Here is a 26,464-nt window from a genome sequence, read left to right as displayed (position 1 = left end):
GGACATATAATTAGAGCAATCAGATTCCCCCCTGTATAATAACTGTAAGAGTTATTATAAGGGGAGACAGTTTAAAGAAATTATGAAGCCAACTTGTAAATCCAATTTTCATTGAGGCCATGATGTTAGGGTCACAAGACTACTTGTGCCCCAGTGTACTTAGTAAATGTGTTTGTTTTTGCTACCACATACTGAATTTATGTTATCTAATTTCTAGCATTACAGGCCTGTAAGTCCATCCAAGTTAAGTTGTGTTTGCTTATCTGTGTATATCCTGCACCTAACATAGCACCTGGCACAGGTTTTTCCTTAAGACATATTTGTTCTGCTCCTTTTGGCTTCATCTATGGAACAGCAAAATAAACAGTGATAGAGATTAGCTTAAAATGTCCCTACCTTCTTGTCACAGAGGTCAAGTCCCTTGCTAGCCTGCCGGGAAACTGAACTCTGAATAGTAATGAGGGGTGACAGAGTGGATTGCATTTGTAATAACTAGCATCTCATCAGTCTCTTATGAGGGACACAAATAGAAAGACATTAATATAACACCTATTTTTGCTTCAAATCTGAACAGAAGCCTCAGAAGTAAATGCCAGAAAGCAGCCCAATTACGAGGGAGACCCTCATGTTCCATGTTCCACAGGAAACATTCTAAACATGGGTCTGTATCTGCTCGTTTCTCCTCTTTTCTTTACCTTTCAAGCTTGAGCTTGATTTCCTCAGACCTTAATTACTTCCAGAACCTATAGACTGGACATGCCTTATCTTGTCTTTCCCTACTCATGTTCATCCTGCATGTGCATTCCAAGAACATTCTTACCGACAAATTATCTCATCATATCTTCATTAAAAACCTTCTCAGTTTCTCCAATTAGGAGATAAAACCCACACTTTGGTTTTCATAACTCTCCATCCAGATTCAACTTACATTTTCTTTCCATTCCAAGCCAAGCCCAAAGCACAACAAAACAAAGTTGCAAACAGGTCCCACACAAATTCTGCACTTTTCCTGCTCCTGGTTCCTTCCTGTCTAAAACTGACTTTCTTGGTTCTCTTTATGTATTACACATTTTCATAAAAGTTTAATTTTAATTTCTACCTTGTTTATGAATCCCTTCCAACTTTATCACTTTTGCCAGGTCACTCTCTCTTCTATATGCCTATCATTTCCTTAAACTCAGATAGAAAGAAATTATGCTCAAAGTACTTATCAGAAAGGGTTATAGAAACTTAAATACCATTCTTAGACCACATTTCTAAAAAAGAAAACAACAAATATTCAGAGTTTCAAATAACTTCAACCCTTGATATTCAGAAAGTGTACAATCACACCTAGGAGTAAGGTTTCCCAAATACTCATTTTATCATTACTTACATTCACAGGAATACTAGAAAGGAAATGCAACCCACAGAAACCTTCTGCATCTTTAGTAGAGCATAAGAAAAGATAGGAGGACATTTTTTGTTCATTTCTCCTTTCCCACACCTTTGCTTTATCATCAGGAAAAACCCTCAATGGAAGTGCTCAGATCCCTGGAAGAGGGATTCGGTGAACTACCAAATGCAGACAAATCAGGACAACATGGATGCAAGAAAGGACTCTGACTTGGTGATGAGTCTTCACTGGTCACCTTTTTGCATTAGGAAATCAAGGTAGTATGTCTTCTTGTAACATTCTCAATCAGCGCAACTCCTCTAGTTCTGCTGAGGACTCTGTCCCATTCCTATAGCTGATGCTGCTATAGGAAGATGATGCTGCTGAAGAGCTCAGCCCTTCAGTCTCATCCATGACTCATCTGTAACTTAACAGTCCACATGAAACCTCTGATTCGAGTTGTACATTAACCATCATGTGCGAACATCAAGTCTGGGGGCTACTCCTGAAACAGGCTTCGAGAGATCAGCATCCTCATCACTTCATTGCTACCTGCAAGAGGGAGGAAGAATGAAGGATTTAGTTGCAGCAAAGTCTGAGAGCTTGGTAAAGCTTAAACCAAGGTGTTCCAAGCCTCATTCAGGACAGTAGCAGTTATAAACCACAACTGTTGCTTTAACCCTGAGTGGGATGGGATTATCATAGACTTCCCTGCAAAGTGCAGAAAAATGTCAGGAAGTAAGGAATGAATCTACTCTTTAGAAACACCTCTCCTGGGACAGGGGAAGACAGCCAAGTAGGAAAATGCTGAGCTCACCTCCTCCCATGGACACACTAAGGCTGCAACTATGTACAGCACAACTCACTCTGTGAACCTAAACTCTAGCAGAACAGCTATTCCATAGCTAAAGATAGAAAAAGTCACATGAGAAGGGTTGGAGGGGCAGAGACTATTGGGAACCAAACCCACAGCACAGTGACCCATAAGCAGGAGCACAGGATCCACAAGCTAGTATGTGGAGGTCCTTCCTGAGGAGTGAGAAGTTCAAGTCCCACAGCAGATAGCCCCTGCCCTGGAGATCTTCACTGGGAAGATGACGCCCCATATTGTCTGGCTTTGAAAATCAGTGGAGCTTAACTCTAGGAGAGCCCGAGGGCTACAGGAAACTGAGACACTACTCGTAAAGGGCCCACACACAGTATCAGTCATTCAGAGCCCAGCAAGGAGGCAGCAGTTTGAAAAGCTCCTGGGTCACACATGAGGGAGGTTTAATGACTAATTTTCAGCTGTGTGCCAGAGGGGCAGGGATCTGTAGGAACTTTCTCTGGGAATGGAAATGTTAGCAAGTGCCATTTTTCTTGTACTCCTACAGCTTAGTTAGCCAGATGCTTTGGGAGCAAGACCTGACACCCACTCTACCTTGCTAGCACTGCTTGTCCCACCCTGGCATTCACCTGCAGATCTTTTGGGCTCAACACACTCAACTCAGCACACATCCCTCCAAGCAGGTACTAACCACCATACCTGGCAGGCAACCTCAGTGGGGACCACTGCCCGCCCCCACCCAAAGTCACTGCCGCCCACTAACACACCCCCAAGACTCACAGGTAGGCCTTGTAGCCAGCTACCAGCATGCCTACAGTAGTCACAGCCCAGACACAACAGCACGACACTTGCAGACCACATAGGGGACACCCTGGGAGTGCCTGGTTCTAGAGACCAGGAGGAAATGCACTACCGAGCCTCCAAGATGCCTTCCATACAGGACATTACTTTCAGGACCAGGAGAGTCTGACTTACCTGATACACAAAAACAAAAATGAGGAGACAAGAATATTCTCCAAATGAAAGAATAACACCTCAGAAAAAGAACTGAACAGGGCCGCGTGGGTGGCTCAGTGGGTTAAAGCCTCTGCCTTCGGCTCAGGTCTTGATCCCAGGGTCATAGGATCGAACCCCACATAGGGCTTTCTGCTCAGCAGGGAGCCTGCTTCCTCCTCTCTCTCTCTGCCTGCCTCCCTGCCTACTTGTGATCGCTGTCTGTCAAATAAATAAATAAATAAATAAATAAAAAGAATTTCTCAAATAATCTTACTATATAGTTTTTAAAAAAAAAGAAAAAGAAAAAGAACTGAACAAAATAGAGATAAGGAATTTACTTGATAAAGTTTCAAAATAATGGTCATAGGGCTCCTGGGTGGCTACGTGGGTTAAGCCTCTGCCTTTGGCTCAGGTCATGATCTCAGGGTCCCGGGATTGAGTCCAGCATCGGCCTTTCTGCTTGGCAGGGAGCCTGCTTTCTCCTTTCTCTCTCTGCCTGCCTGTCTACCTACTTGTGATTTCTCTCTGTCAAATAAATAAATAAAATCTGTGAAAAGGAAAAAAAAATGGTCATAAAGATGCTCAGAGGCCTTGAGAGAGGAGTAGTCTAATTTAGTGAAAATTTCAGCAAAGAGACAGAAAACATAAAACAAAAAACAGTTGCAGAGTATAGTAACTAAAATGAAAAAATACACTATAGGGAATCAACAGCAGATTACAGGATGCAGAATGGATCAGCAATCTGGAAGACAGAGTAGAACAAAGCACCAAGCTGAGCAGCAAAAAGAAAAAAAGAATTTTAAAAAAGGATAGGTTAAGGGACCTCTGGGACAACATCAAGCATACTAACATTTGCACTATTGGGGTCCCTGAAGGAGAAGAGAGAAAGAGGCAGAATACTTATTTAAAGAAATCATGGCTGAAAACTTCCCTACTCTGGGGGAAAAAAGAGACATCTCATTTCTAGAAGCAGAGAGAGTCTCAGACAAGATAAATCAGGAGAGCCATACCACGATATGTGTGTGTGTGTGTGTGTGTGTGTGTGTATGGTAAAATTACATATGAAGAGAACTCTTATAAGCAAATAGTTATGTATAAGGGAAAACACCCATAAAGCTATGAGCTGATTCTTTTCAGCAGAAATTTTGTGGCCAGAAGAAAGTGGCATAATGTATTCAAAGTGCTGAAAGGAAAAAACCCTACAATCAAGAATAGTCTACCTGACAAGGATAGATAAAGAGTTTTCCAGACAGGGGTACCTAGCTGGCTCATCTGTTAAACATCCAACTCTTGATTTCGACTCAGGTCATGATCATAGGATTGTGAGATCGAGCCCTGCAACGGGCTCTGTGCTCAGCACAGAGTCTGCTTGTCCCTCTCCTTCTGCTCCTTCCCCCTGTTTGAGTGCTCGCTCTCTTTCTCTCTTAAATAAATAAATAAATAAAATCTTTAAAAAAAAAAAGTTTCCCAGACAAACAAAAGTTAATGGAGCTCATCATCACTACACCAACCTCACAAGAAGTGTTAAAGGACTTACTATAAGTTGAAAAGAAAAGGCAATAACTAGGAGTAAGCAACTTATAAAAAAAATTTCACTGGAAAAGCAACATTTAGTATAGGTAGTGGATCAATCACTTATAAAGCTAGTATGGAGGTCAAAAGAAAAGAAAAAGTAATTTTAAAATCACTTATATATAGAAAATTAGTTAAGTGGCTCATAAAATATGACATCAAATACATAAAATGGGAGGGTGCTAAAAATGTGGTGCTTTTATGTGTTTGAATTTAAGCAACCATCACTTAAAAGACTGCTATATAATAGGGTGTTATATATGAACTTCATGGTAACCACATATGAAAAACCTATAAGAGATGTACAAAAAATAAAGAGAAAGGAACCCAAGCATAACATTAAGGTAAGTCATCAATCACAAGGGAAGACAGCAAGAAAAGAAAAAAGAAACTGAATAAAAACAACCAGACAACAATTAACAAAATTGGCAGTAAGTACATATCTAACAGTATCACTTTTCCTTTAAATGTAAATGCTTCAATCAAAAGACAAAGGGTGACTGAATGGGTAAAAACAAAACAAAACAAAATACAAGGCCCAGATATATGTTACCTACAAGAGACTTACTCCAGACCTAAAAACAAATACAAACTGAAGGTCAGGGGATGGAAAAAGATTTTTTTTTTTTTAAATTTTTTTATTTATTTGACAGAGAGAGATCACAAGTAGGCAGAGAGGCAGGCAGAGGGGGAGAGGGAAGCAGGCCGCCCCCCAATGTGGGGGCAGAGAGCCCAATGTGGGGCTTGATCCCAGGATCCTGGGATCATGACCTGAGCCAAAGGCAGAGGCCTAACCCACTGAGCCACCCAGGCGCCCCAGAAAAAGATATTCTAAGTGAAGGGAAAATTTTTAAAAAGCTAAGGTAGCAATATTTATATCAGGCAAAACAGATTTTAAAACAAAGACTGTAACAAAACATAAAGAAGGTAATTATATAATGATAAAAGGACTGATCCAACAAGAGGATATAATGATTATAAATATCTGCACACCCAATCCACTAGCCCTAAGTATATAGAGAAAATACTAACAGATATAAAGAGAGAAACTAACAGTAATACAATAATAGTAGGAAACTTTAACACCCCACTTACATCAATGGACAGATCACCCAGACAGAAAATCAGTAAGCAAACAGTGGCTTTGAATGGCATGTTAGAACAGACAGGATTTTAGGACTTCACAGATATATACAGAACATATCCAAAAATGTCAGAATACACATCCTGTTCAGGTGCACTTGGAAGTCCACATTCTCTAAGGTCACATGTAAGGAGACCACAAAACAACTCTCAATACATTTAAGAAGACTGACATACTAAGCATTTTTTTCAACCACAATGGTATAAAACTTGAAATCAATTACAGGAAAAAAATGGCAAAAACACACGGAAGCTAAACAACATGCTATTAAACAACAAATGGGTCAACAAAGAAATCAAACAGGAAATAAAAAAATACCATGAGAGAAATGAAAGGGGAAAGACAAGTTCCAAATCTCTGGGACACAGCAAAAGCAGTCTAACAAGCAAGTTTATAGTGATATAGGCCTTCTTCAAGAACAAGAAAAACTGGGGCACCTGAGTAGTGCAGTCGGTAAAGTTAGGGACATGAGTTCAAGCTCCATATTGGGGGTGGAGCCTACTTAAAAAAAAGAAAAAAACAAGAAAAATCTCAAATGTACAATCTAACTATACACCTGAAGGAATTAGAAAAAAAGAACAAACAAACCCAAAGTTCGCAGAAGGAGGAAATAATAAAGCTCAGGGTGAAATAAATGAAACAGAGACTAAAAAAACAACAGAAAAGTTCAGTGAAACCAAGAGCAGGTTCTTTGGAAAAATACACAAAATTGATAAATCTTTAGCCAGACTTAAAAAAAAAAGAGAGAGAGAGAGAAGTCAAACGAGTAAAATCAGAAATGAAAGAGAAGTTACAACCAATACCACAAAAACATAAAGGATTATAAGAGGCCACCATGAAAAATGATATGCCAAAATGAGAAATGGACAACTTAGAAGAAAGAAACAGATAAATCCCTAGAAACATACAGTTTTCCAAGACTGAAACAGAAAATCTGAACAGACTGATTATGAGTAACAGAGTTGAACTGGCAATCAAAAAACTCTGAACCAGGAAAAGACCAGGACTGGACAGCCACAGAGGGGAATTCTACCAAACATTTAAAGAAGAGTTAATATATTTCCTTCTCAAACTATTTCAACTGTTTAATTACTGTGTTGCCCTCCTGAAACTAATATAATATTGTATGGCAACTCTATTTCACATTAAAAAAAATGTACCTACAAAAACACAGAAAAAGCCCCAAAGGACATTTTCTGGATTTACATATAAAAGGAATCCAAAATATTAATTCTGAATGTGGAAAAATGAATTTTTTTACTTTACATTTTATAAGCTTTCAACAATAAATATATCAATTTCTTCTGTAATCAGAAAAGTAAATTTTAAGAGGACAAAAATAATTCCTGAAAGATCAACTTCTTGTTTCATTTTTTTTTTTTTAAAGATTTTATTTATTTAGGGGTGCCTGGGTGGCTCAGTGGGTTAAAGCCTCTGCCTTTGGCTTAGGTCATGATCTCAGGGTCCTGGGATCGAGCCCCGCATTGGGCTCTCCGCTCAGCGGGGAGCCTGCTTCCCTTCCTCTCTCTCTGCCTGCCTCTCTGCCTATGTGTGATCTCTGTCTGTCAAATAAAGAAATAAAAATCTTAAAAAAAAAAAAGATTTTAATTTCTTTATTTGACAGACAGAGTTCACACGTAGGCAGAGAGGCAGGGAGAGAGAGAGGAGGAAGCAGGTTCCCTGCTGAGTAGAGACCCTGGGCTCGATCCCAGGACCCTGAGATCATGACCTGAGCCGAAGGCAGAGGCTTTAACCCACTGAGCACTCAGGTGCCCCCTTCTTGCTTCATTTTTATAGTGGCTTTTAATGTAAAGAGAGATATGAACCTCCATGAAAAATAAGTAATCACATATCTCAAATAAAATAAAATCTAAAACTGCAGATTTATCCTATAATAAAGTCCACAATGAAACAAAGTGAGACTAGAGCCCCAAATTTTCTGTAAGTGGATGATGGCATGGCCTCAAATAAATGTACCCGGCTTTTACCATTTCTTCTTTACCTACTAAACTTGTCATTCCTAAATGCTGGGTAAGGAAATAACTTTACGAGTAAACACAAAAAAGCCTATGGGGAACTTGAGCACCAGTGACTGAGCTCACTGACATTATTTCAGGGATGAGATCTGCAGAAGAAAGCAAGTCTAACTTTTAGAAGCCTGTGATTTGGACGTAACATGTCTCAGAATGTGGTTCCCAGACAACCAGCAGCCGTCTCACTTGAAAAACTTATTAGGGATGCAAAATGCTCAGGCCTAAGACCCACTGACTCAGCACCTCTGGGTGTGGAGCCCAGCAATCTGTTTTCACAAGCCCTCTGAAAGATTCTGGCGCCTCCTCAGGTTCAAAAATGCTTTGAAAATGACAGAGACACCAATGCCCTCAGGTCTTTCCTATGCCTCCTTGGGAGCAGCCCCACACTGCATCACTGAAGGTCGGGATAAGCTTTTGCCCCACCTGGCTCTCCTACCAGGTAACCACTTCCGGCTGCCTACGCCAACTGAGAGAGGAGTCATGTAGTTTTAAAACATCCCCACTTTGTGTGGAGAGTGGAAAAGGCCAATGCTCTGAACCAGCCTCCAGCTCTTTACACATTTTCCAGCCCATTCCAGTCTATGATTGCCAAGAAAAATACCCATATGATTTAGTTAACTGAAAAATCCATTAGCAATATTGATAGAGATATTATTAATTTATAGAGGTTGCCTGTGATTCAATCAGCTCACATTTGCCCTGTACAGAAGTTTTGAGATCCCTGAGAACCAAGTACTTTATAAAAGTAAAGAGTTATTATTGAAGTTTTCAAAATGCTTTCCCACATATTATCTGAATTTGAGTGTTCTCTAAAATTTGCAGAGGAAAAAAAGCAGAAATGGGGTGATTCGATAGCTTACTCATGGTGACAAAGCAGAGCCTCCAGACTCCCAAGCTAGTGCTCTGTATGGCATCCACAAACACCTCCAGAGCGGGGTCAGGAGAAAGTGGAAGGAGAAAGGCAAAAGACAACAAGACCTGATGGAACCCTCAGAACCAGTCAGCACGGGGACAGACAGGCTGGGGAAAGTGGTGAGCCTATAAGCATTCTGGAGAACAGCTCTGGCAATTTTTACCTTCTAGGATTTGATGGATCCTGGAGTCCCGCACATACTGCTGAACAGCATAGTCCTTCAGGTAGCCATAGCCTCCATGCATCTGTAAAGCCTGGTTGCAGATCTTCAGGGAGACAGGGATTAGACATCTTTGACTGGGGGAAGACTGTGGAACATAAGGCTTTTCTTTCTACCCCAGCCCCCAATCTGGCAGCCTGCTGTAAACTAATATGAGGAAGAACAACCTATAGATAACAAGCCAAGCCCAAAGAGGGGCTCTGTATTCTGTGTGGTTAGACAACATGGAAAGTTTACCTACTAAACTTGTCAGTTCTCACCAGGCAAGCAACTCAGAGAGCTCTGCCTTTCTTGCTTTATTATCTGCAGGGGACAAGCCTCCCACAAGCACTTTGGATGGGATCATGTGAATTTCCTATGATGCCATCTAGTGACAATGTAGCCTCATGTGGAAATAGTTCTGCCCTTGACATTTTAAGCACAGCCTAGTGCTAAATTTGAGCAAGAGGCATGGAGCTGCCCCAAACCTTCTTCCAAAGGTAGTGTCTCATCTAGAACACAACAGAATGACAGTGACAGAATTGAGTGCATAATTGCACAGAGCAGGTAAAAAGTCAGTTCTGAGAGCTCCCAAGCAGGCCTCTCATGAGTTTATTTATATCCTTAAGCCCCAAGGTGATCTTTGCAGCACCCCAGGAGTAGACTAATGGCTCTTAATATCCCTGGACCTAGCAGTTGCTCCTTGTCCACCCAAGGCAGCCAGAGGGCATCAGCACGCACAGCAAAGCATTCATCCGTAGCGAAGAGCTTGGCCATGGAGCACAGGGCCACTGCATCTTCCCGCTCCTCTTGGAGAGCCACTGCTGCGTTGCGGATTATCAGCCGTGAGGCCACCAGCCTTGTTGCCATATCAGCCAGTTTGAATTGCAGGTACTACAGCAATAGGGGAGAAGAGAACCGGACAAGATACACAGGCTTAGACCAGCACCGATCCGGGACCCTCTATAAGACATCTCTCATGAGGTACCTTTTCTAACTGACCCCAAGCTTCAAAGACCCTGCCTCTTCTACAAAGAAAATGTACTGCCTTGTGAGTTCTGAGCCTACTTTGCCCTGTGCTTCAATATCACCTCCTGAAAAAGATTACTGATAAAATCAGAACACAAGTTCTAAGACGGGGGCAGAACTCCAGTGAAAACTCATAGCCTCACCCTCCAAGAGAATATGGGCCACAGAGCAGGTCTCTTGCAGCATGGAAAGCAGATGCAGGGGCCTCTGGGAAATTACCTGGTTATTGGCCAGAGGCTCTCCAAACTGCTTCCGAACACTGAGGTGGTCTCGGGTGAGGATGACTGAAGCATGAGCAGCTCCTAGAGAGCAGGAAGCTGGAAAGGAAGAGTGTGAACATTTCAACTGAGCCAGGACAGTGCTGCCTGCCCCAGCCTGGCTGCCTCCCTGCCCCATCCTGCTGTGTTCTCACCAACATTGATCCTCCCTCCATTCAGTCCTTTCATGGCAATGACGAAGCCCTGTCCTTCATTTCCAATTCTGTTGGCAACGGGCACTGCACAATCTTCAAAGATCACGGCGCGGGTTGGCTGTGAATTCCACCCCACCTGGCAAAAATCAGGGACTATATGGCTGCCCAACAGGGTGGCATTCGGGGCAGTGATTCTTCCCTTCAGCTTACAAGCCCTTGCCTGCCTATCCAATTTCATCCCACTCTGTTCTCTTCTTTGCTCACTACCTTAGGGCCAAACTGAACTTTTTTTTTTTTTTTTTTTGGTTTCCCAAACAGGCCATCTATTATTGTTTCTGCCCAGAATTCTTATGTTGTTTCTTCTAATACTCTGGATCTCATCTCAAAAGTCATGACTTCTGAGAGCCCAGACCTATCACGGAAGTTTCAAGCTCTCTTCACTGTTTTATCAACCTGTTTTATCCCTTCTATAGCACAGAGCACTGCCAGAAGGTACCCTGCTTATGTATGTGTCTGTTGCCTGTCCCTACTTGCTGACAAGTAATCTCTATGAGGGCAGAGCTTTGTCTTTGTTCACTATCCTACCCCTACTGTTTACAAATGCTTGGCACATAGTGAGCACTCACCAGCTGTCGAATGAATACACAGGTATCCTTCCAAATTTCCCTTACATAAAAAAATATATAAAGCAAAACCAAGAATTAAAAAAGAAAGATAAAAGTATACACTTAAAAGTGAGAGAAAACAGAAACTGAAAGGAAGAAATGATACACTTTGTTTCTGGAACTTATTTGCAATTTTTCTCTAGGCACGAAACTTGACAGCTTTGGTGTTCTGTCAACACATGTCACAGACACTGTGGTGGATACTACCTATGTGTGTTGAAATAATCATCACTGCCTTTATAAGCTCCAACAACCTAAATCAGTGTAACTTGATCCTGTAAAATTATGTGTCAGACTATGTAAGTCTGTCCCTGTTGTATGACCCAAAGCAGACATTTCTAGAATTAAGATATTCTATAGCTATGTATCTTACGTAACACATACACAACTTACATACCACAATCACAGCTTATACATCTTACACAGATAAGACAACGTATGTCTTATGAATTCAAATAAGGCTAGGGGTGACTTTTGTATCCTCCTTCACCCCAGGAGCCAGCATCATGCTTTGCACATAGTAGGAATCTAGTAAAAACCTACTATACTATAAATGAAAAGAGGCACTACAACCTCTAACTCTTTGGCAGTTTATAAAGTATCAGGAAAGCTCATGAGGGGAAACATGGAAACCCTAGGAACTACAAAAGGAGAAGTATAGGGGCGCCTGGGTGGCTCATTGGGTTAAGCCTCTACCTTCGGCTCAGGTCATGGTCTCAGGGCCCTGGGATGGAGCCCTGCATCAGGCTCTCTGCTCAGCAGGGAGCCTGCTTCCCTCTGTGTCTCTGCCTGCCTCTCTGCCTGCTTGTGATCGCTCTCTCTCTCTGTCAAAGAAATAAATAAAATCTTTTTTTAAAAAAAGGAGAAGTATAGTTAGGGGTCATTTCATTACCTGACTTCTCCCCCAGAATCCTAACTATAACAGTGCATAGTAGGGGGAGATGACTATTCTGGTCCCCTGGCCTAACAAGTCTGAATGGGTCTCATCTTCCCACAAGCTACAGCTATGGAATCATACATCTACTATTCATGGTCTGGCTATGGGATTGCTATGTCCTAGGGCTGTCTTTTCAAAGCACCTGTGGAAATACTCTCCCTTTTTATTACTGAAACACAATTATCTCCAATGAGTTTTATTTTTATTTAAAGATGAAAAGTAGCCCATATGCTTTTCATCCCCAAGACTTATAGTCACCACCAGATCTGTAAGTATTTCTTCCTGGGATAAAAGAATGTGCCAAAATAAGAAGATGGATAAGAAATACAGGCCAAAAGTGAAGGTGGGACAGATGTCCGAGAAATCTCTCACGCTAAAAAGCAGGCAGCTGATCAACTTACTGGGGCACTGTGCCATTTTGCCAGTGGTGTGATCCTTCAGCCATGCCCTAGTCTATTCTATATGCTCCTGTTGAAATCCTAATAGAAGCAACTGTGTCCAAGTCAAGTTAGCAAGTATGTTACCTATTCCCTAAAACTGAACAGAGGTTGGTCTGGCAGGTGCCAGACTCTTGAATTGTTTGAACTTGCATTATTTTGTGTCCAAGAGCCACTCACCTTTTTTTCCTTCTTGCCAAAGCTGAGGCCAGGGGTTCCTTTCTCCACAATTATACACGAGATGCCTTTGGGGCCTGGTCCTCCTGTTCGGCACATGACCACATAGATGTCTGACTCACCTCCACCACTGATAAAGGCCTGGGGGTTGGAGAGGGGGTGTACAGGGTTAAGGAAACACATCTGTCCCTGGAGCCTAAGACCCGGGAAAACAATCAAGAGTCCTCCTGACAGTAAGACACCAAGAGGTATGATGGTACAGAGGGGTAAAGGAGGGGTAAAAAGAACCTGTGCTGACTGGGGAATTGGGAATCTAGCTGATAAGACTATAAAAAGGACAAACAAAAATGAGCAAGATTATCTGGATTCAGATCAGAAAATCGAGAAAGTAAAGGTAAATAAAGGGAAATAGGTCAGAGGTTCTCTACCCAATGTGTAAAACTCCTAGGAAATACTAATTTGTAGATAGCAAGGATCCAGATGATGTCAGCAGAAAGGTGGGAACAATCTCCAAGGTGTTCTGTAAGGTGGGCATGCTGGTACCTTGGAGCCATTGAGGAGGTAATGATCTCCTTGTCGTTTTGCTGAGGTCAAAAGGGAGGCAGCATCACTGCCACTTCCTGAGGCAGGCATCAAAAGGAAGCAGAGAAGGTGGGAGAGAAAGTCAGTGAAGGTAAGGGGGCCCCAGCACAGTTCCACTTCCAAGTAAATCTTCCCTTATAACCAACAGCTCAGTGTTTCATACTTCAAAATGCAGATAGCCAGAGGAACTCTCTGTATTTGGTGAAAACTGTGGACAACAATTAGACCATTTTCTACCTCCCAACACACTGAGTACAAGGAGGCTCCCATCTGCAGCCTGGAGAGACTCTGCCCTAGAGCACTCTTAGGCTTGTGAGATCAGGCCATGGGAATGTGTTACTCCGCAACCCAGCTTTGTGGCAGATGTGTGTCAGTGGGATGAGAGAGTGCTCCGTGGTGTCACCTGAGCAGCACCCCCACTACGTCTTGCTGGTGGTGTGGCAAACCCACCTGGTTCAGTGAGGCAATAGGAAGCAAACTTCTCCATGGTACAGAGCGGTGGGCAAAATTTGTGCCTCTGTTCCTCACTTCCAAAGGTATCAATCATCCAGGCACACATGCTGATATACCAAGAAGAAAAGACAATGATAGAGCTAATATGGAGAAAAGGAAATCTGAGGGGGGAAGGGATGGGGCAAGAGAAGACAAGCAGCCAAGCAGGAAGAGAGAGTGGGAAGAGGAAAGTCACCACTAAGAAGATTCGACTTTAAAGGAAAGGCCTGGGTTAAAACATATTCATGGAACCTGTACTACCCAGAGATAAGCAGGGCCAAAGTGTTTCTCACCTGGATGTTCATGCTATTTTTAGGTTAGATGAGTTCCCTAAAAATCAAAGAGTTATATGTACTTTAACAAATTCCTGGGGGGCTTCATCTTTGGGTTGAGGAAGATGGGAACAGGGCCCTGACCACTCTCCTGGAGAAGTCTGTTTGCTTCCAGCTCAATCTAGGATTTGTGAGAAGGCAGACAGACCTCATTTGCTAAGCAACATACAACTAAGATGACAGATTCAAGTCTGAGAGGCAGCAGCAGACCTAGAATGAACTTTTTCTTTTTTTGAGAGAGAGAGTGAGTGCATGTGCTCAGGAGTAAGGGTGGGGGGAGTAGACATAGAGGGAGAGAGAGAGAATTCCAAACAGGCTCCATGCACAGTGTGGAGTCTGACATGGGGCTCAATCCCACAACCCTGAGATCATGACCTTTTATAGTCTGGTTTCTCAATGGCAATCAACTTGAAAAGATGAACTTTTCCCTATTTATCTGAAATTTCCCAGTCAACCTGATGAGTACTTCACTGTGCTCATCAAGCTCTGGCACTCACTTGTGGATGCTTATATAGGCTGTGGTGCTGGTGCAGCCTGTCGCCAAGGCCTCAAAGATGACAGATGTATCGAGCCGTGACAGTCCAGACCCACCTACATCTGTTCGTACATAGACTCCCCCAAAGCCGAGCTGAGCAGCTTTCCGCATTGCATCCACTGGGAACAACTCCTACATACAAAAAGAGAACAGGGTCATCAGTAAGAGATTCATAGACGGACTTTTCTTCAAAGGGCACAATGAGGGATTAAGAGGTTTGCATTTGGGAGTGTGTATATCCTACCTTAACTCAACAGGCTATTTGTTATCTATAGTAGCAGTTAAAATGCATTCTATAAGCACTGGTTTTCTAGCATTAAAGTTCCTTTTAATTATCAACAGAACTGCCTTGGTTTTAAGAGTGTCCAAATCTATGTACAATTAAAAAAATAAACAAAAAACTAGTCCCTACAAGATGAGGGAAGGAATCACATTACCGTTACTCTCATTTGCATTAAGAGTTGTGCAAGGAGAATAAACACAGAACAGTCAGGACTACAAGGGGACAAAGACAGGGTCACTACAGGGGGCATTTGCTGAAATGTCTAGCCACAAGGAAAACTCCCACCTTCTGGTCCCACTCTGCCATATTTGGAGCCATCTCCCGGGTAGCAAAGTCAAAAGCCACTTTCTGAAATTCTTTCTGCTCTTCATTCAGTCCCATGGAAGCTGTGGGTAAGATTGCATATACTCAGTACCTGGACAGGGGTCAGGGAAGAGTACTGCCACTATCAAGAGGCGTGAAGTTGAGACAGGGACATGCTGTAGCATTTCTCTTATGCGGTATAACCTTTAACATCCATAGAATGGCCTTGCCCACCATTAATATATTATATATTATCTGTTGATAATATCTGATATACTATCTCTTTTCCTTTCTTCTTTCCTCCCCAGTGATCGGCTGGCTTCATTTACCTCCCAATTGCTTATTCTTTCAGTACTCTTATTTATCTCTTCCTCCTCATAAATCCACATTAAAAAATAGTAAACATACACTGACCTTCAAATCATAGTAAACATTTTTTTCCTTTAGGATGTCCTACCTTTTCTGTATTAGTATCCTGGGAAAAATCTGTCCTATCTATGAATCTGGATAGCTGTCTGTTTCAACATATTCATTTTAAAAGATCAATAGGGGACACCTGGGTGGCTCGGTTGATTAAGCATCTGCCTTTGGCTCAGGTCATGTTCCCAGGGTCCTGGGATCGAGCCCCACGTCGGGCTCCCTGCTCAGTGGGAGCCTGTCTCTCCCTCTCCTCCTGGCTTATGCTCTTTCTCCCTATTTCTGTTCTCGCTCTCTCTCAAATAAACAAATTAAAAAAAAAAAAAAGGTCAATAGGAAAAGGAAGATATGTGTACTTTGGTTTACCTTCAAAGTAAGGGAAAGATCTTCTAATAAGGCTATGCATTTGGCAAATCCCAGACATTCACTGATAACATTGATGATGAAAAAAAAAAGTCTTCTAGTTTTGAAAACATGGTTAAGGCCCTACTATATCTGTTTTTAGCCAATGGATTCAGCATTCTCAGAACATTTTCTATCATAAACTATCAGTGATGTGACTTTGGGCAATTCCTTCACTTTTGGGTTTAAGATACTTAAAAGCTAAGGACAAAGAATTGACTGACATCAACAGATACACAGTGTGGCCTCATTAGGAGAAGTTTCTCTAGAACTTTAAACACCTAATAAAAGACTACACCAAAGTAGTCCTTTATCAGAGGTGATATTCTTTAGGAGAAAGAGAACTATTATCTACCAACATAAACAGAATGACTACCAATTCACAATATCATTACTTCATACATTTTCTTTAAAGCAGTTTTTTTTTTTAAATTTTATTTATTTATTTGAGAGAGAGACAGTGAGAGAGAGCATGAACGAGGAGAAGGTCAGAGGGAGAAGCAGACTCCCCATGGAGCTGGGAGCCTGATGCGGGACTCGATCCCAGGACCCCAGGATCACGACCTGAGCCGAAGGCAGTCGTCCAACCGAGCCACCCAGGCGTCCCCATACATTTTCTTTAAATAGCCAGTTCCCCAAATGACATGAACACCATTTTTTACAGAATTTTTAAAAAACTGCAGAGAGTAAGATCACACTGAATTAGAAAGCAGACATCCAAGTCAACTAGCTAATTAAGTAAGGTATAAAATATTTTTCTTATTCTGCAGTGATGCAGACTTCCAGCCAGCAGTAGGCCAGAGCTGAAAGTAAACAGCCTAGGCAAATCTCCCGTGAAAACAACCTTTTGGCAATAGTGTAGCAAATTCAGAAAAGATGGGACCACAAATCCTGAGAATCTGCATCAGGATCAACAACCTACACAGAGTGACTCAGACTTACATTGTTCATATTTATGTCTCTTTTGTTGTCTCTTACTACAGTCACTTTGAAAGGACAACCTGCTGCAGGTGTGTAAGAAAAAATAGAGTGTACGCCTATACTTTTCCAAGTGAAGCCCTGAGGTACAATATAGGGCGGAAAGAAGAAGTGCAAGGCTCTGTATTACCTACTCAGGTTTCATCCTTTAGTGCTAAAGATGTGGTCATTATGGGGTGATGCTAAAGAGCATTAAAGCAAGACTATGGAGCCACACTTAATAAGAATTTATTTCAGTGCCTAACAGTGATGCATAGTCCTTCCATTAGAGAAGAAGAGCAGGCTGCAGAGTCCGTTTCTTTAGGGCAGGCACAGGCAGCAGTAATGGCTGGCTATGTGAGCCAGGAGAAAGCAGTCGGTCGGTATTGGAGAATCTCAGAAAGGATTACTTACAAGGATTAGAGATTAGGCTACTTTGAGAAGCCTGGATAGAGCAGAAATTTACATTGGTTGTTACTCTCAGGAATATGGTTAGGAATAAACAATTCACGGTTCCTGACTAAGAGGTCATTCATTTGTTTGCAGAAGTCTTGCAGAAATGCTCTTGTAGATCATATCTTAAAGACCATTCACAAAAGAATATTTATTGAATGTCTACTATGGAACAGTACTGGGGTTACAAAAATGAATACAGTCCATTCACACAAAGGATGACATAAATGGTGACAATGTAAATCTTATAGTATAAAGAGAAGTGCTACAGAATTTCAGTCCCAGCAAAGAGCTCAATAAACATTTACTATTATTTTTATTAGAGTAAAACAAGTAGGTCAAGAAACAAAATGTTTTAAGAAATAGGTTTGAATTGTATCCTAAATAAACATCAGGGAACAACTGTATGAAAATCTTATGTGCAAGAATATACAATGTAATTACACATTTTTAAATACAACATCCAACCCACTTTTTGATAAAGGAATGCCAATAAAATGAGAGCACTACTTGGCAGAAAAAAGTGGAAAAGGCAAGTTAAAAAGCAAATTTTACGCAAGAAAGCATGGTAACTAAGTAAAAACACCTGAGTTCCCAGAATACATTAAAAATGAACAAAACAAAAACCAGACTTAAGGAAGTTGGACAGTTACTAGCAGAGTTCAAGAAGCCAACACATAGTAAAATGTAAAATGGCAAAGCTAAATAGAAAAAGGGCCTGGAGCTCCTGAGTGGCTCAGTCCATTAAGCATGTGACTCTTGATTTCGGCTCAGGTCATGGTCTCAGGGTCAGGAGATCCAGCCTGGGTTGAGCTCTGCCCTTGGAGCGGCGGCGTTTGCTTAAGATTTTCTCTTTCCCAGATGCAGATAAAGGGGAACCCTCTTACACTGTTGCCTGGAATGCAAGCTGGTGCAGCCACTCTGTAAACAGTACAGAGGTTCCTCAAAAAGTTGAAAATAGAGCTACCCTATGATCCAGCAATTCCACTACTGGGTATTTACCCCAAAGATACAAATGTAGTGATCTAAAAGGGAACCTGTACCCCAATGTTTATAGCAGCAATGTCCGCAATAGCTAAACTACGGAGAGAGCCCAGATGTCCATCCACAGATAGATGTGGTGTATACACAGATACAATGCAACACTACTCAGCTACACACACACACACACACACACAATCTTGCTACTTGCAACAATGTGGGTGGAACTAAAGGGTATTATGCAAAGTGAAATAAGTCAATCAGAGAAAGACAATTATCATATCCTCTGATATGTGGAATTTAAGAAACAAAGGATCATAGGGAAGATAGGAAAAAAATAAAACCAGAGGAAATCAGAGGGGGAGACAAACTATAAGAAACTCTTAATCATAGGAAATAAACTGAGAGTTGCTCTAGGGGGGGACATGGGGGAATGGGTTAACTGAGTGATGGATTAAGGAGGCATGTGATGTAATGAGCACTGGGTTGTTATGTAAGACTGACCTCTACCTATGAAACTAATAATACATTATTTGTTAATTAATTGAATTTAAGTTAAAAATTTTTTTGCCCTTCTCCGCTGTCCCTCTCCCACTGCCACATGCCTGTACATGCACACACACACTCACTATCTCAGGGAGGAAAAAAAAGAAAGGAAAGAAAGTGGGCCCAAATGAGATTAGGAAACCCTTGACTGTGTAACAACCTAAGTGTAAGCAACAGGCAAAAACAAATAACTAAATAACATAAGAATCTTAAATGCATCCAAAGTAGAAACCTAACAAGAGAATCAACAGTTCTATTTGAGAATCTTGGTGTTCAAAGAATGCTTGTGACATAGCAGCAAAGTGTAGTGGAAGAACACTAGACAAGCAATCAGGTGTTTGAGCTCTGGTTCTGAAGTTATTAAATGTATTAAATGTACAACTTTCAGTAAGTCAAGTACCTCAATCCGTTTCAGTTATCCCATTGTAAAATGAGGCCGCTGCATTAGACACTGAGTAAATTTCCTCATCTGTAGGATGAGGGAAGTATACATAATGAATATGTATACCATATAATAAGTAAAATACAAATCAGAATTCCCTTAAAAATAATTTTTCACTTATTAAAATATGCAATGAAACAAATGTTTGTCAATCACTCCCATTAATTTTATATTCTAGTATGTAGAATGATACATTGAAAGGGTAGTTTCCTTTCATTTTACGAATGAAGAGGTACTTTATTTTAAAAAGGTGTAAAAGTACCTCATTGGCTCAACCTACACAAGGAGCTGCTAGAAATACTGTAGCCTATGTAACCTATTTGTTATTTAGTATTTAATATTAACCTATTAAATATTTAATATATTTGTTACCAGAACAACTCCTTATTTGCATTGTTATCAGCAAGGGTGACCTTGTTTACCTAATTCCAATTGGTAGAACAGGCAGCACCTTGTGAAGGAGTTTTAGGACAGGGAGAGGAAAACGGTATTCTATCCTAGTGTATGTCATAGATCTGGGTGTCAATCAAAGGGATTCATACCAAATCTATTATAAAGAAAATCGACATTTATTAAAAAGATTTTTTTTTTTCCAGAAGAAAAAAACACGATTATGTAATGGTCAGAGTCACAAAGTCGCTGGTTATTCCTAGTGGGGCTAGGCCCACCATCACTCCCTGATACTCACATCCAAATTATTCGCCTGGTGCCTGAAGACATTCAGGTCTGTCAACTCTGGGTAGTTTCCCATTTCCAGTAGTAATTATTTTTCAACAGGAATTTCAACACTAAAAGTGTTTTATAACTATAGGTGCTAAGTCACAAAATTTGCCTGAGCAAATCTTGCATCACTTAAAGGAGCTTCCCTTCATCTGTCACAACCAGCCCAAGCTATTTACATCTGTACTATCCTTTACCACCTAGGATTAAGACAAGACAAAACACCGCCAGGAGTTTCTATGCACCCACTACTTATTTGAAAGTAGGGATAGTAACAGAATCTCCCTCAGAGTTGTGAGGTTCATTATAAAACCCTTAGTTATTGTATTCATAAGTATTTATTTACTTATTAAACCTGATATCAACGTATTAGACTTGTTATCAAGAGGTTGATACTACCAAGTACGTTTGTGGAAGACCTGAACAATTAACAAATATCATCAGCAACCAAGACCAAGCTGTATTTTATCTTCATTGGTCTTCAGAGGGTCCCTGTGACGTAGGCAGGAGGGAAGATAGGGTTAAAAAGCCAGAGGACCGCCTGCAGCACGTGTTTCCCACGCCAGACTTCCCACCCACAAGTTTGGGGTTGGGTGAAAGAGTAGCAGACGAGGCCCAGGGGCGCCACAGATGGAGACCGCAGAGAGTGAGGGCTGTCAGAGAAGCCAGTCAGGTGGACAGAATGGGGACACCAGCCGGCGGGGGAAGCCCATTCGGGAACGGGCAGGTGGGCTTGGGGGTGGTGGCCCAGGTGACCGCCAGAGCGAGCCGGGGGTGACAAGCGCTCTTTGGGCGCTCAGACCACGGCACCCCCTCCCCGCCCAGGGACCGGACACCTGCACCAGCAGGGTGAGTCTTACGATCTATGCAGGAGACCAAGCTCCGGCGACCGCTCTTGGGGGGGACCCGCAGAGCGCCGTGCAGGCAGTAGAAGCACCCTCTCAGCCGCCCGCAGCCGCTCCGCAACATATTAGCAGCTCCTTCTCCAGCCAGAACCTGCACGCAGTGACCTGGGGCAGGGCACAGACCGGACCCGCAGTGTACCCTGGGCGCTGTAGTGCACCCAGCGCCCTCACGGCCCAGACTCAGCCGGGTCTATGCCAGAGCAGGACTACAACTCCCAGAGATCCCCAGGTCCGCGGCGCAAAAGTGCCTTGTGGTACTTAGCCCGGGTGTTGGCGGGGGACTCAGTGCCGGCCTTCTGGAGCCTGGTTGGGGTTCGGTCTGCGGAGTTGTGGGATCAGTGGCTCGGAAGAATGGTGAATGAGTGAGAGAACGATCAGGGAGAGAACCGATGAGACTTTAGCGGCAGGTTTTGCAAGATGGAAATGGGGTCGTAGATAATTGGGAAGGATTTGAGGGGCCCAAGGCCAGTTGCATCGGTGCTCTGCAAAAATCCCTCGGGGCTGAGACTCAAGATTTCTCTCTCGTTGTCTCCATCTTGCTTTGCGCAGGTTTTTGGGGGCAGATAACAGAGCTTCGTCTTGTTTCTCTCGGTTGATTTGGAATCCTCTGCTCTTCGACCCCCGCAGGGAAACCATGCCGAAACCCCGGAAGAGGCTCAGCGGGGCTGCGGGGCCAGGTGAGCTGCCCCTAGGCTGCAAAAAGGTAGCCCTGTAAAGAAAGTTTCTCTAGGATCTGTATAATACTGTTCACTTTCAGGACACCTGGGTGGCTCAGTCGGTTGAGCATGGGACTCCTGTTTTTGGCTCAGGTCATGAGCTTAGGGTGGGATGGAGCCCCACTTGGCCCCGTGCTCAGCGGGGAGGGTGCTCTCTCCTCCCTCTCCCTCTGCTGATACCCAGGCTCTCACACACTCTTCTTTTCTCTCAAATAAATAAATAAATCTTAAAAAAAAAAAAATACTGTTCACTTTCAAATCCCTGCCTGTGGGGAGAATCCTTTGTGGATTGTTGTTTTATCCTTAACGGCCCTCCATCTTCTTTCCTCTTCCCACCAAGCTTATACCCAGAGCTGCTTCTGTTCATTAAACAGTAGTTGTTTGGTGTAGATACAGGGTGGCTTGTACAAAGGCAAAGAACATACAGTTGTGCTCTCATGGAAAATGCAAACAGACATAAGTGAAAAGGGTCTTAGGAAACCATGGCTAAGGGTACGAGAGCAGGGAGGAACACCTTGAGAAGGAAGTGGAACTTAAGTCCATCCTTAAAAAAATGGGAAAGCTTTCCAAAGGCAAAGAAAGTGTGATGCCATTTTTATATTCATGAGGATGGATGGAAGATGAACAGGAACAAAACAACTGACGGTAGAGAAAGTGCTTTAGGACTGACTATAGTACATTGCATTATTAACACATAATGGTGTTTGCAGTGTGCTTAACTCCAAAGGGATCACCTAAAAACTAGGCTAGGGAGGATCAAACTACTAGACGTCTATGAATGATACTTAATGAGAGCTGATGCAGGACCTGGGGCTTAATTCAGAGGTAGTATGATATGGTCATGAAGTGTGGATTCAGATAGACCAGGGGACAGTTCCTGATTATACCGTTTACTGAAATGTGTAATCTGGACACATTTAGCAGATGAACAGAACATCTCATACATTATGTAGATTAACTGAGTTATTGTTAGGGTAACAAATAGAGTTTATATAGTAAGAATTGAACAACTTAGCTATTGAGTGCCTACTACGTTCCAGGCACTCTTGCTCTAATTCTCTTTGGAAAAAATCATCTTTGCCACGTCTTCGAAGTCCAGAATGAGCTGTCTTATCCAACATCTCTTGGCACCCTCAAGGAGCAGGAGGCAGGCCACAAGCATAGTGAGCAAGCAAAAAAGAACCACGAGTTGGTGATAATAATCTTTACTGAGCATTTATTATAATGTCAACCATTATTTAATCCCATTGTTTGCACTACCTTGTTTAATCTTCAAAATAAGTCTGTGGAGTAGGTGCTCGGTTTCCTTATTGGAGAGAGAGCCTCAGCAGAGGCACTTTCTACTTAGTAGAAACCCAGGGACTCTGTCAGTCCTAACCCAAAACCGTGTACACTATTTTTATCCCACTGAATGGATAATCCAGGAGATACCCTGTAAGATGGGCATTCCTGCCCCATTTTTATAGATAAACTGAAGTTCAGCAATTCAGTTGCTACTGCCAGTAACTGACAGAGGCAGGATTTGGATCCAGGTCTGACTCCAAAGTATGTGCTTTCCCCACACAGAGCATTACTTCTCACCAGTTTCTTCTTTTTGCTTCTACTGCAGACAATAAGGAGCCAGCAGGAAAACGTACCAAGACTAAGAACCCAGCAGGGGCATTAGCTGCAATGGGTAACTCCAGCCCTGAGAAGACTTCAGCCTCTAAAAACTGTGGGAAGAATCTAAGCAGTTACTGGCTGATGAAGTCTGAGCCAGAAAGCCGACTAGAGAAAGGTGTCGATGTGAAGGTGAGACTAGGTACCTCTCTAATCCCTTCAAACTATTTTTTTTAGGTGAGAAGTGAATATGGGACACCACAGGGTTCCATCACCAACTTCTTAAAAGGGTAGGGTTAGGGAATAGATTATAAAGAATAAAATCAGCAGGACTTACTACCATCAACTATCTCTTTTGTGAATCCTTTATCTAGGGCAAAGGGTGGCAGACTTTTTTCTGTAGAAGGCCAGATAATAAATATTTTGGGTTTTTGGGTCTTATGGTTGCTGTTTCAGCTCTGCTGTTGTTGCAAGAAAGTGGCTATGGGCAAAAGGTAATCAGATGGTGTGGCTGTGCTCCAATAAAACTATTTCCAAAGTCAGGCCTGGGCACAAAGCTGTAGTTTGCCAACCCCTGATCTGGGCAACATTTCAATCTTAGGTTGCATTACTCTTGACACTTACCATACTCCTATGTATCTCTCTGCCAACAATTAGTATATATTCATTGAATTAATATAAATCAGCTTTAGTAACAGCCTGGAGAAAATAGAAATATATAATAGTTTAATGAGTGAAATACGAATAACCAATAGGTTATTTTATCATTTAAATTATCTATTCAACTAATCCTTTTAATTAGCAAGGATAACAAGGTAACGCAACGCTTACTCTACCTTTGCCCAATAGAAGTGGTGTTGTGTAACTACTTCCCAGTAAACTACAGACTTCCACTACAGCAAGTAGTACCCTCAACGTAGGGGAAAAACCTTTCTACTTCCATATGCTACCAACTGGCCCCAAGACTGTTTAATGAATGAATTCATTTCCTGTTGCCTAGTTCAGCATTGAGGATCTTAAAGCAGAGCCCAAGCAGACAGCATGCTGGGATGGTGTTCGCAACTACCAGGTAAGAGGGTAAGAGTCCCCAGGGTCAAAGAAATGCCTGTCTCCTTTCTAGGACTTATTCAGTAGCAAAATCTCTTGGCCAGCATTGTTTTTTCCAAGATCCCAAACTGTATATTCAACACTATCTTAATTCCTCTGCATACAGTTTACAAATGGCCTGTGTTCTGGCCAGTGTCTGCATACCAGTCTGGGTGTCTCAGCAAAGGAAGGTATTGAATTGAATTGGGAAGAAGCTGCAAGAAAGAAAAACTCATCCAATAAAGCAGACTTGATTCCGCTAATTAGTGTTTTCCACTGGGTGAGGAGGATAGTTGTTGTTTATTCTCTCCTGGGATAGGCCCGGAACTTCCTTCGAGCCATGAAGCTGGAGCAAGAAGCCTTCTTCTACCATAGCAACTGCAAAGAGCCAGGCATCGCAGGACTTGTGAAGGTTGGTTGTACAATAAGCGTTAATCCCTCCCCCTTCAAGGAGACTTACTCATATAGATAGAAAGGAACACAGCTTAGATCAGTAACAAAAAAGAAATACTCTCCTTCCCATCCCTTATGTCACAAGAATATGGAAAAACCACCTTGGCCTTTTCCAGTACAGCAAGGACTATAACAAGAGAGGCCTCAGTTCAGTCCCACTGGTACTGACTTCTCTTCGTTCTCTGCCTCAGTCTTTCACTCAAAAACAGGCTGGATGATGGCTCTTTCAAACCAGAAGTTATTAGGATAAGATTATTAACTATAGGTGAAAAAACAGTGGTACCAATAATAACCTTTAATACGTGGTTTTAAAACCTACTTTCAAGATTTTTGTCAAAACAGGTTTGATTTCCTATGCTTGCTCTAGACTGTGTTATTATTTCCAGATATAGTGGCTCTAGAGCAAGGCAGAAGAACTATGTACAGGGTCAGAAGTGAAAGTTGGACTTGAGTTAAAAATTGGCCATGGAGTTGACTGTACAGGCAAATGATTAGAGATTTGGTTTTGGTTTCAGATTGTGAAGGAGGCTTACCCAGACCACACACAGTTTGAGAAAAACAGTCCCTATTATGACCCATCCAGCAAAGAAGACAACCCTAAATGGTCCATGGTAAAGAGTACTTATTTTTCCTATTTCATGAGAGGAAAAGGATGGACAAAGAGAGGGAGGAAGAAGGTGTATGCTGTCTTTAGGTCAAGGTACACAGTCCAGCTTTTAAACCCAAAACCTCTTTTGGAGATAAGAACAGAACACCGGCAGCTCTGCCCCTAAGAACCTCCCACAAGAAGCAAATAACACAGTAGACAGAAACTGCCTGAACATTCCTTTCTGTCATATAGGTGGATGTACAGTTTGTTCGGATGATGAAGCGTTACATTACCCTGGCTGAGCTCAAAACCCATCACCAAGCTCACAAAACCACTGGAGGCCCCTTAAAAGATATGGCTCTTTTCACTCGCCAGAGACTCTCAGTTCAACCCCTGACCCCAGGTAAGAGCGGGCCCTTTGCTTTCTATTATCCACACACCAGGAGGACTCCATGAACTCACATTTACTAGTGATTTAACTTGGGCACAGTATTAAACTTTTCTGAGCCTGTCTCCTCATCTATAACACCCAGGGAGGAACTATGTCTGGAGTTACCCATTACTACGTACCTATTACCCAGCAGTGCTTGGCACACAGTAAGACCCTCCATAAATAGTTTTTGAATGAATGACTACCTGCCTCAGTAACAATGTGAAGTGCCTGGCACGACTTTTCTATTCAAGAGGAGACACACCTAATGCCTTTTTTTTTTTTTCCCCTTCTTTGGTAGAGGAGTTTTATTTTATTTTGAGCCTGGAGGAAAAGGAGCCAAGTTAACTGGGACACTGTTGCTGGAATGAGCAAGACATTACTCCAAAAAAGTCAAGCTTTTCTAAGACAAAATAAAGTGTGTGGTGGCTTGCATGTTATGTTCACCTGGGGTTGTGTATGTAGATGGTTTTCATGTACCTTTTCCAATAAAACATTAATATCAAAGATGGAAAGCTTTTCTTTT

The 26,464-nt window shown here is 42.1% G+C and overlaps 3 protein-coding genes across 18 annotated transcripts in view; 1 reads left to right on the top strand and 2 right to left on the bottom strand.

Moving 5' to 3' along the window:
- Nucleotides 1–1,278: 1,278 nt before the first annotated feature.
- On the bottom strand, nt 1,279–21,153 carry ACAD8 (acyl-CoA dehydrogenase family member 8). 3 transcript variants are annotated; one of them, XM_047693138.1, is made up of 12 exons: nt 21,021–21,153; nt 19,863–19,987; nt 15,225–15,325; nt 14,619–14,788; nt 13,748–13,857; nt 13,259–13,335; nt 12,719–12,856; nt 10,500–10,635; nt 10,307–10,404; nt 9,800–9,952; nt 9,023–9,125; nt 1,279–1,927 (listed from the first exon to the last, which is right to left on the bottom strand). In XM_047693138.1, exons 3-12 carry the CDS (start codon nt 15,318–15,320, stop codon nt 1,875–1,877), a joined length of 1,134 nt encoding a protein of 377 aa, XP_047549094.1. In that variant the 5' UTR covers nt 15,321–15,325; nt 19,863–19,987; nt 21,021–21,153; the 3' UTR covers nt 1,279–1,874. The 3 variants fall into 3 exon arrangements, with proteins under 3 accessions (XP_047549094.1, XP_047549093.1, XP_047549095.1); XM_047693137.1 differs by lacking the exons at nt 19,863–19,987; nt 21,021–21,153 and adding an exon at nt 16,026–16,080; XM_047693139.1 differs by lacking the exons at nt 15,225–15,325; nt 19,863–19,987 and having other exon boundaries at nt 21,021–21,141.
- THYN1 (thymocyte nuclear protein 1) lies at nt 20,766–26,445 on the top strand. Of its 14 annotated transcripts, none has more exons than XM_047693149.1 (9): nt 20,766–20,887; nt 21,615–21,742; nt 23,391–23,572; nt 24,381–24,449; nt 24,594–24,653; nt 24,786–24,878; nt 25,435–25,530; nt 25,761–25,911; nt 26,240–26,445. In XM_047693149.1, the coding sequence occupies exons 2-9, from the start codon at nt 21,700–21,702 to the stop codon at nt 26,284–26,286; spliced, it is 741 nt and encodes a 246-aa protein (XP_047549105.1). In that variant the 5' UTR covers nt 20,766–20,887; nt 21,615–21,699; the 3' UTR covers nt 26,287–26,445. The 14 variants fall into 14 exon arrangements, with proteins under 14 accessions (XP_047549105.1, XP_047549110.1, XP_047549103.1 ...); XM_047693154.1 differs by having other exon boundaries at nt 20,870–20,887; nt 21,693–21,742; XM_047693147.1 differs by having other exon boundaries at nt 20,874–21,009.
- Nucleotides 22,623–26,464, bottom strand: part of VPS26B (VPS26 retromer complex component B) — a 27,232-nt gene continuing 23,390 nt past the window's right edge. Inside the window, exons 7-8 of the mRNA XM_047693141.1 lie at nt 24,005–24,079; nt 22,623–22,913 (exon numbers count right to left, since the gene is read on the bottom strand). Coding sequence (XP_047549097.1) covers nt 24,053–24,079 — 27 coding nt within the window. The 3' untranslated portion in view covers nt 22,623–22,913; nt 24,005–24,052. The remainder of the gene's footprint in view (nt 22,914–24,004; nt 24,080–26,464) is intronic.

The sequence above is a fragment of the Lutra lutra genome, chromosome 10 (genome assembly GCF_902655055.1).
Source record: "Lutra lutra chromosome 10, mLutLut1.2, whole genome shotgun sequence".
Lineage (NCBI taxonomy): Eukaryota > Metazoa > Chordata > Mammalia > Carnivora > Mustelidae > Lutra > Lutra lutra.
Note: the sequence above shows the minus strand (reverse complement) of the source record. Positions and strands in the feature narration are given on the sequence as shown.

What these genes read in the sequence shown, in the direction of transcription:
- ACAD8 (XM_047693137.1), bottom strand. Translation starts at nt 16,065, where the DNA reads ATGCATAGCCTTATTAGAAGATCTTTCCCTTACTTTGAAG. An exon ending in GCCTATATAAGCATCCACAA is followed by an intron (nt 13,858 to 14,618) that starts GTGAGTGCCAGA and finishes TTGGTATATCAG; the next exon opens with CATGTGTGCCTGGATGATTG. An exon ending in TGGAGGGAGGATCAATGTTG is followed by an intron (nt 10,405 to 10,499) that starts GTGAGAACACAG and finishes CTTCCTTTCCAG; the next exon opens with CTTCCTGCTCTCTAGGAGCT.
- THYN1 (XM_047693144.1), top strand. Translation starts at nt 21,424, where the DNA reads ATGAGTGAGAGAACGATCAGGGAGAGAACCGATGAGACTTTAGCGGCA. An exon ending in AGATGGAAATGGGGTCGTAG is followed by an intron (nt 21,501 to 21,614) that starts ATAATTGGGAAG and finishes TGCTTTGCGCAG; the next exon opens with GTTTTTGGGGGCAGATAACA. An exon ending in GCATCGCAGGACTTGTGAAG is followed by an intron (nt 24,879 to 25,434) that starts GTTGGTTGTACA and finishes TTTTGGTTTCAG; the next exon opens with ATTGTGAAGGAGGCTTACCC.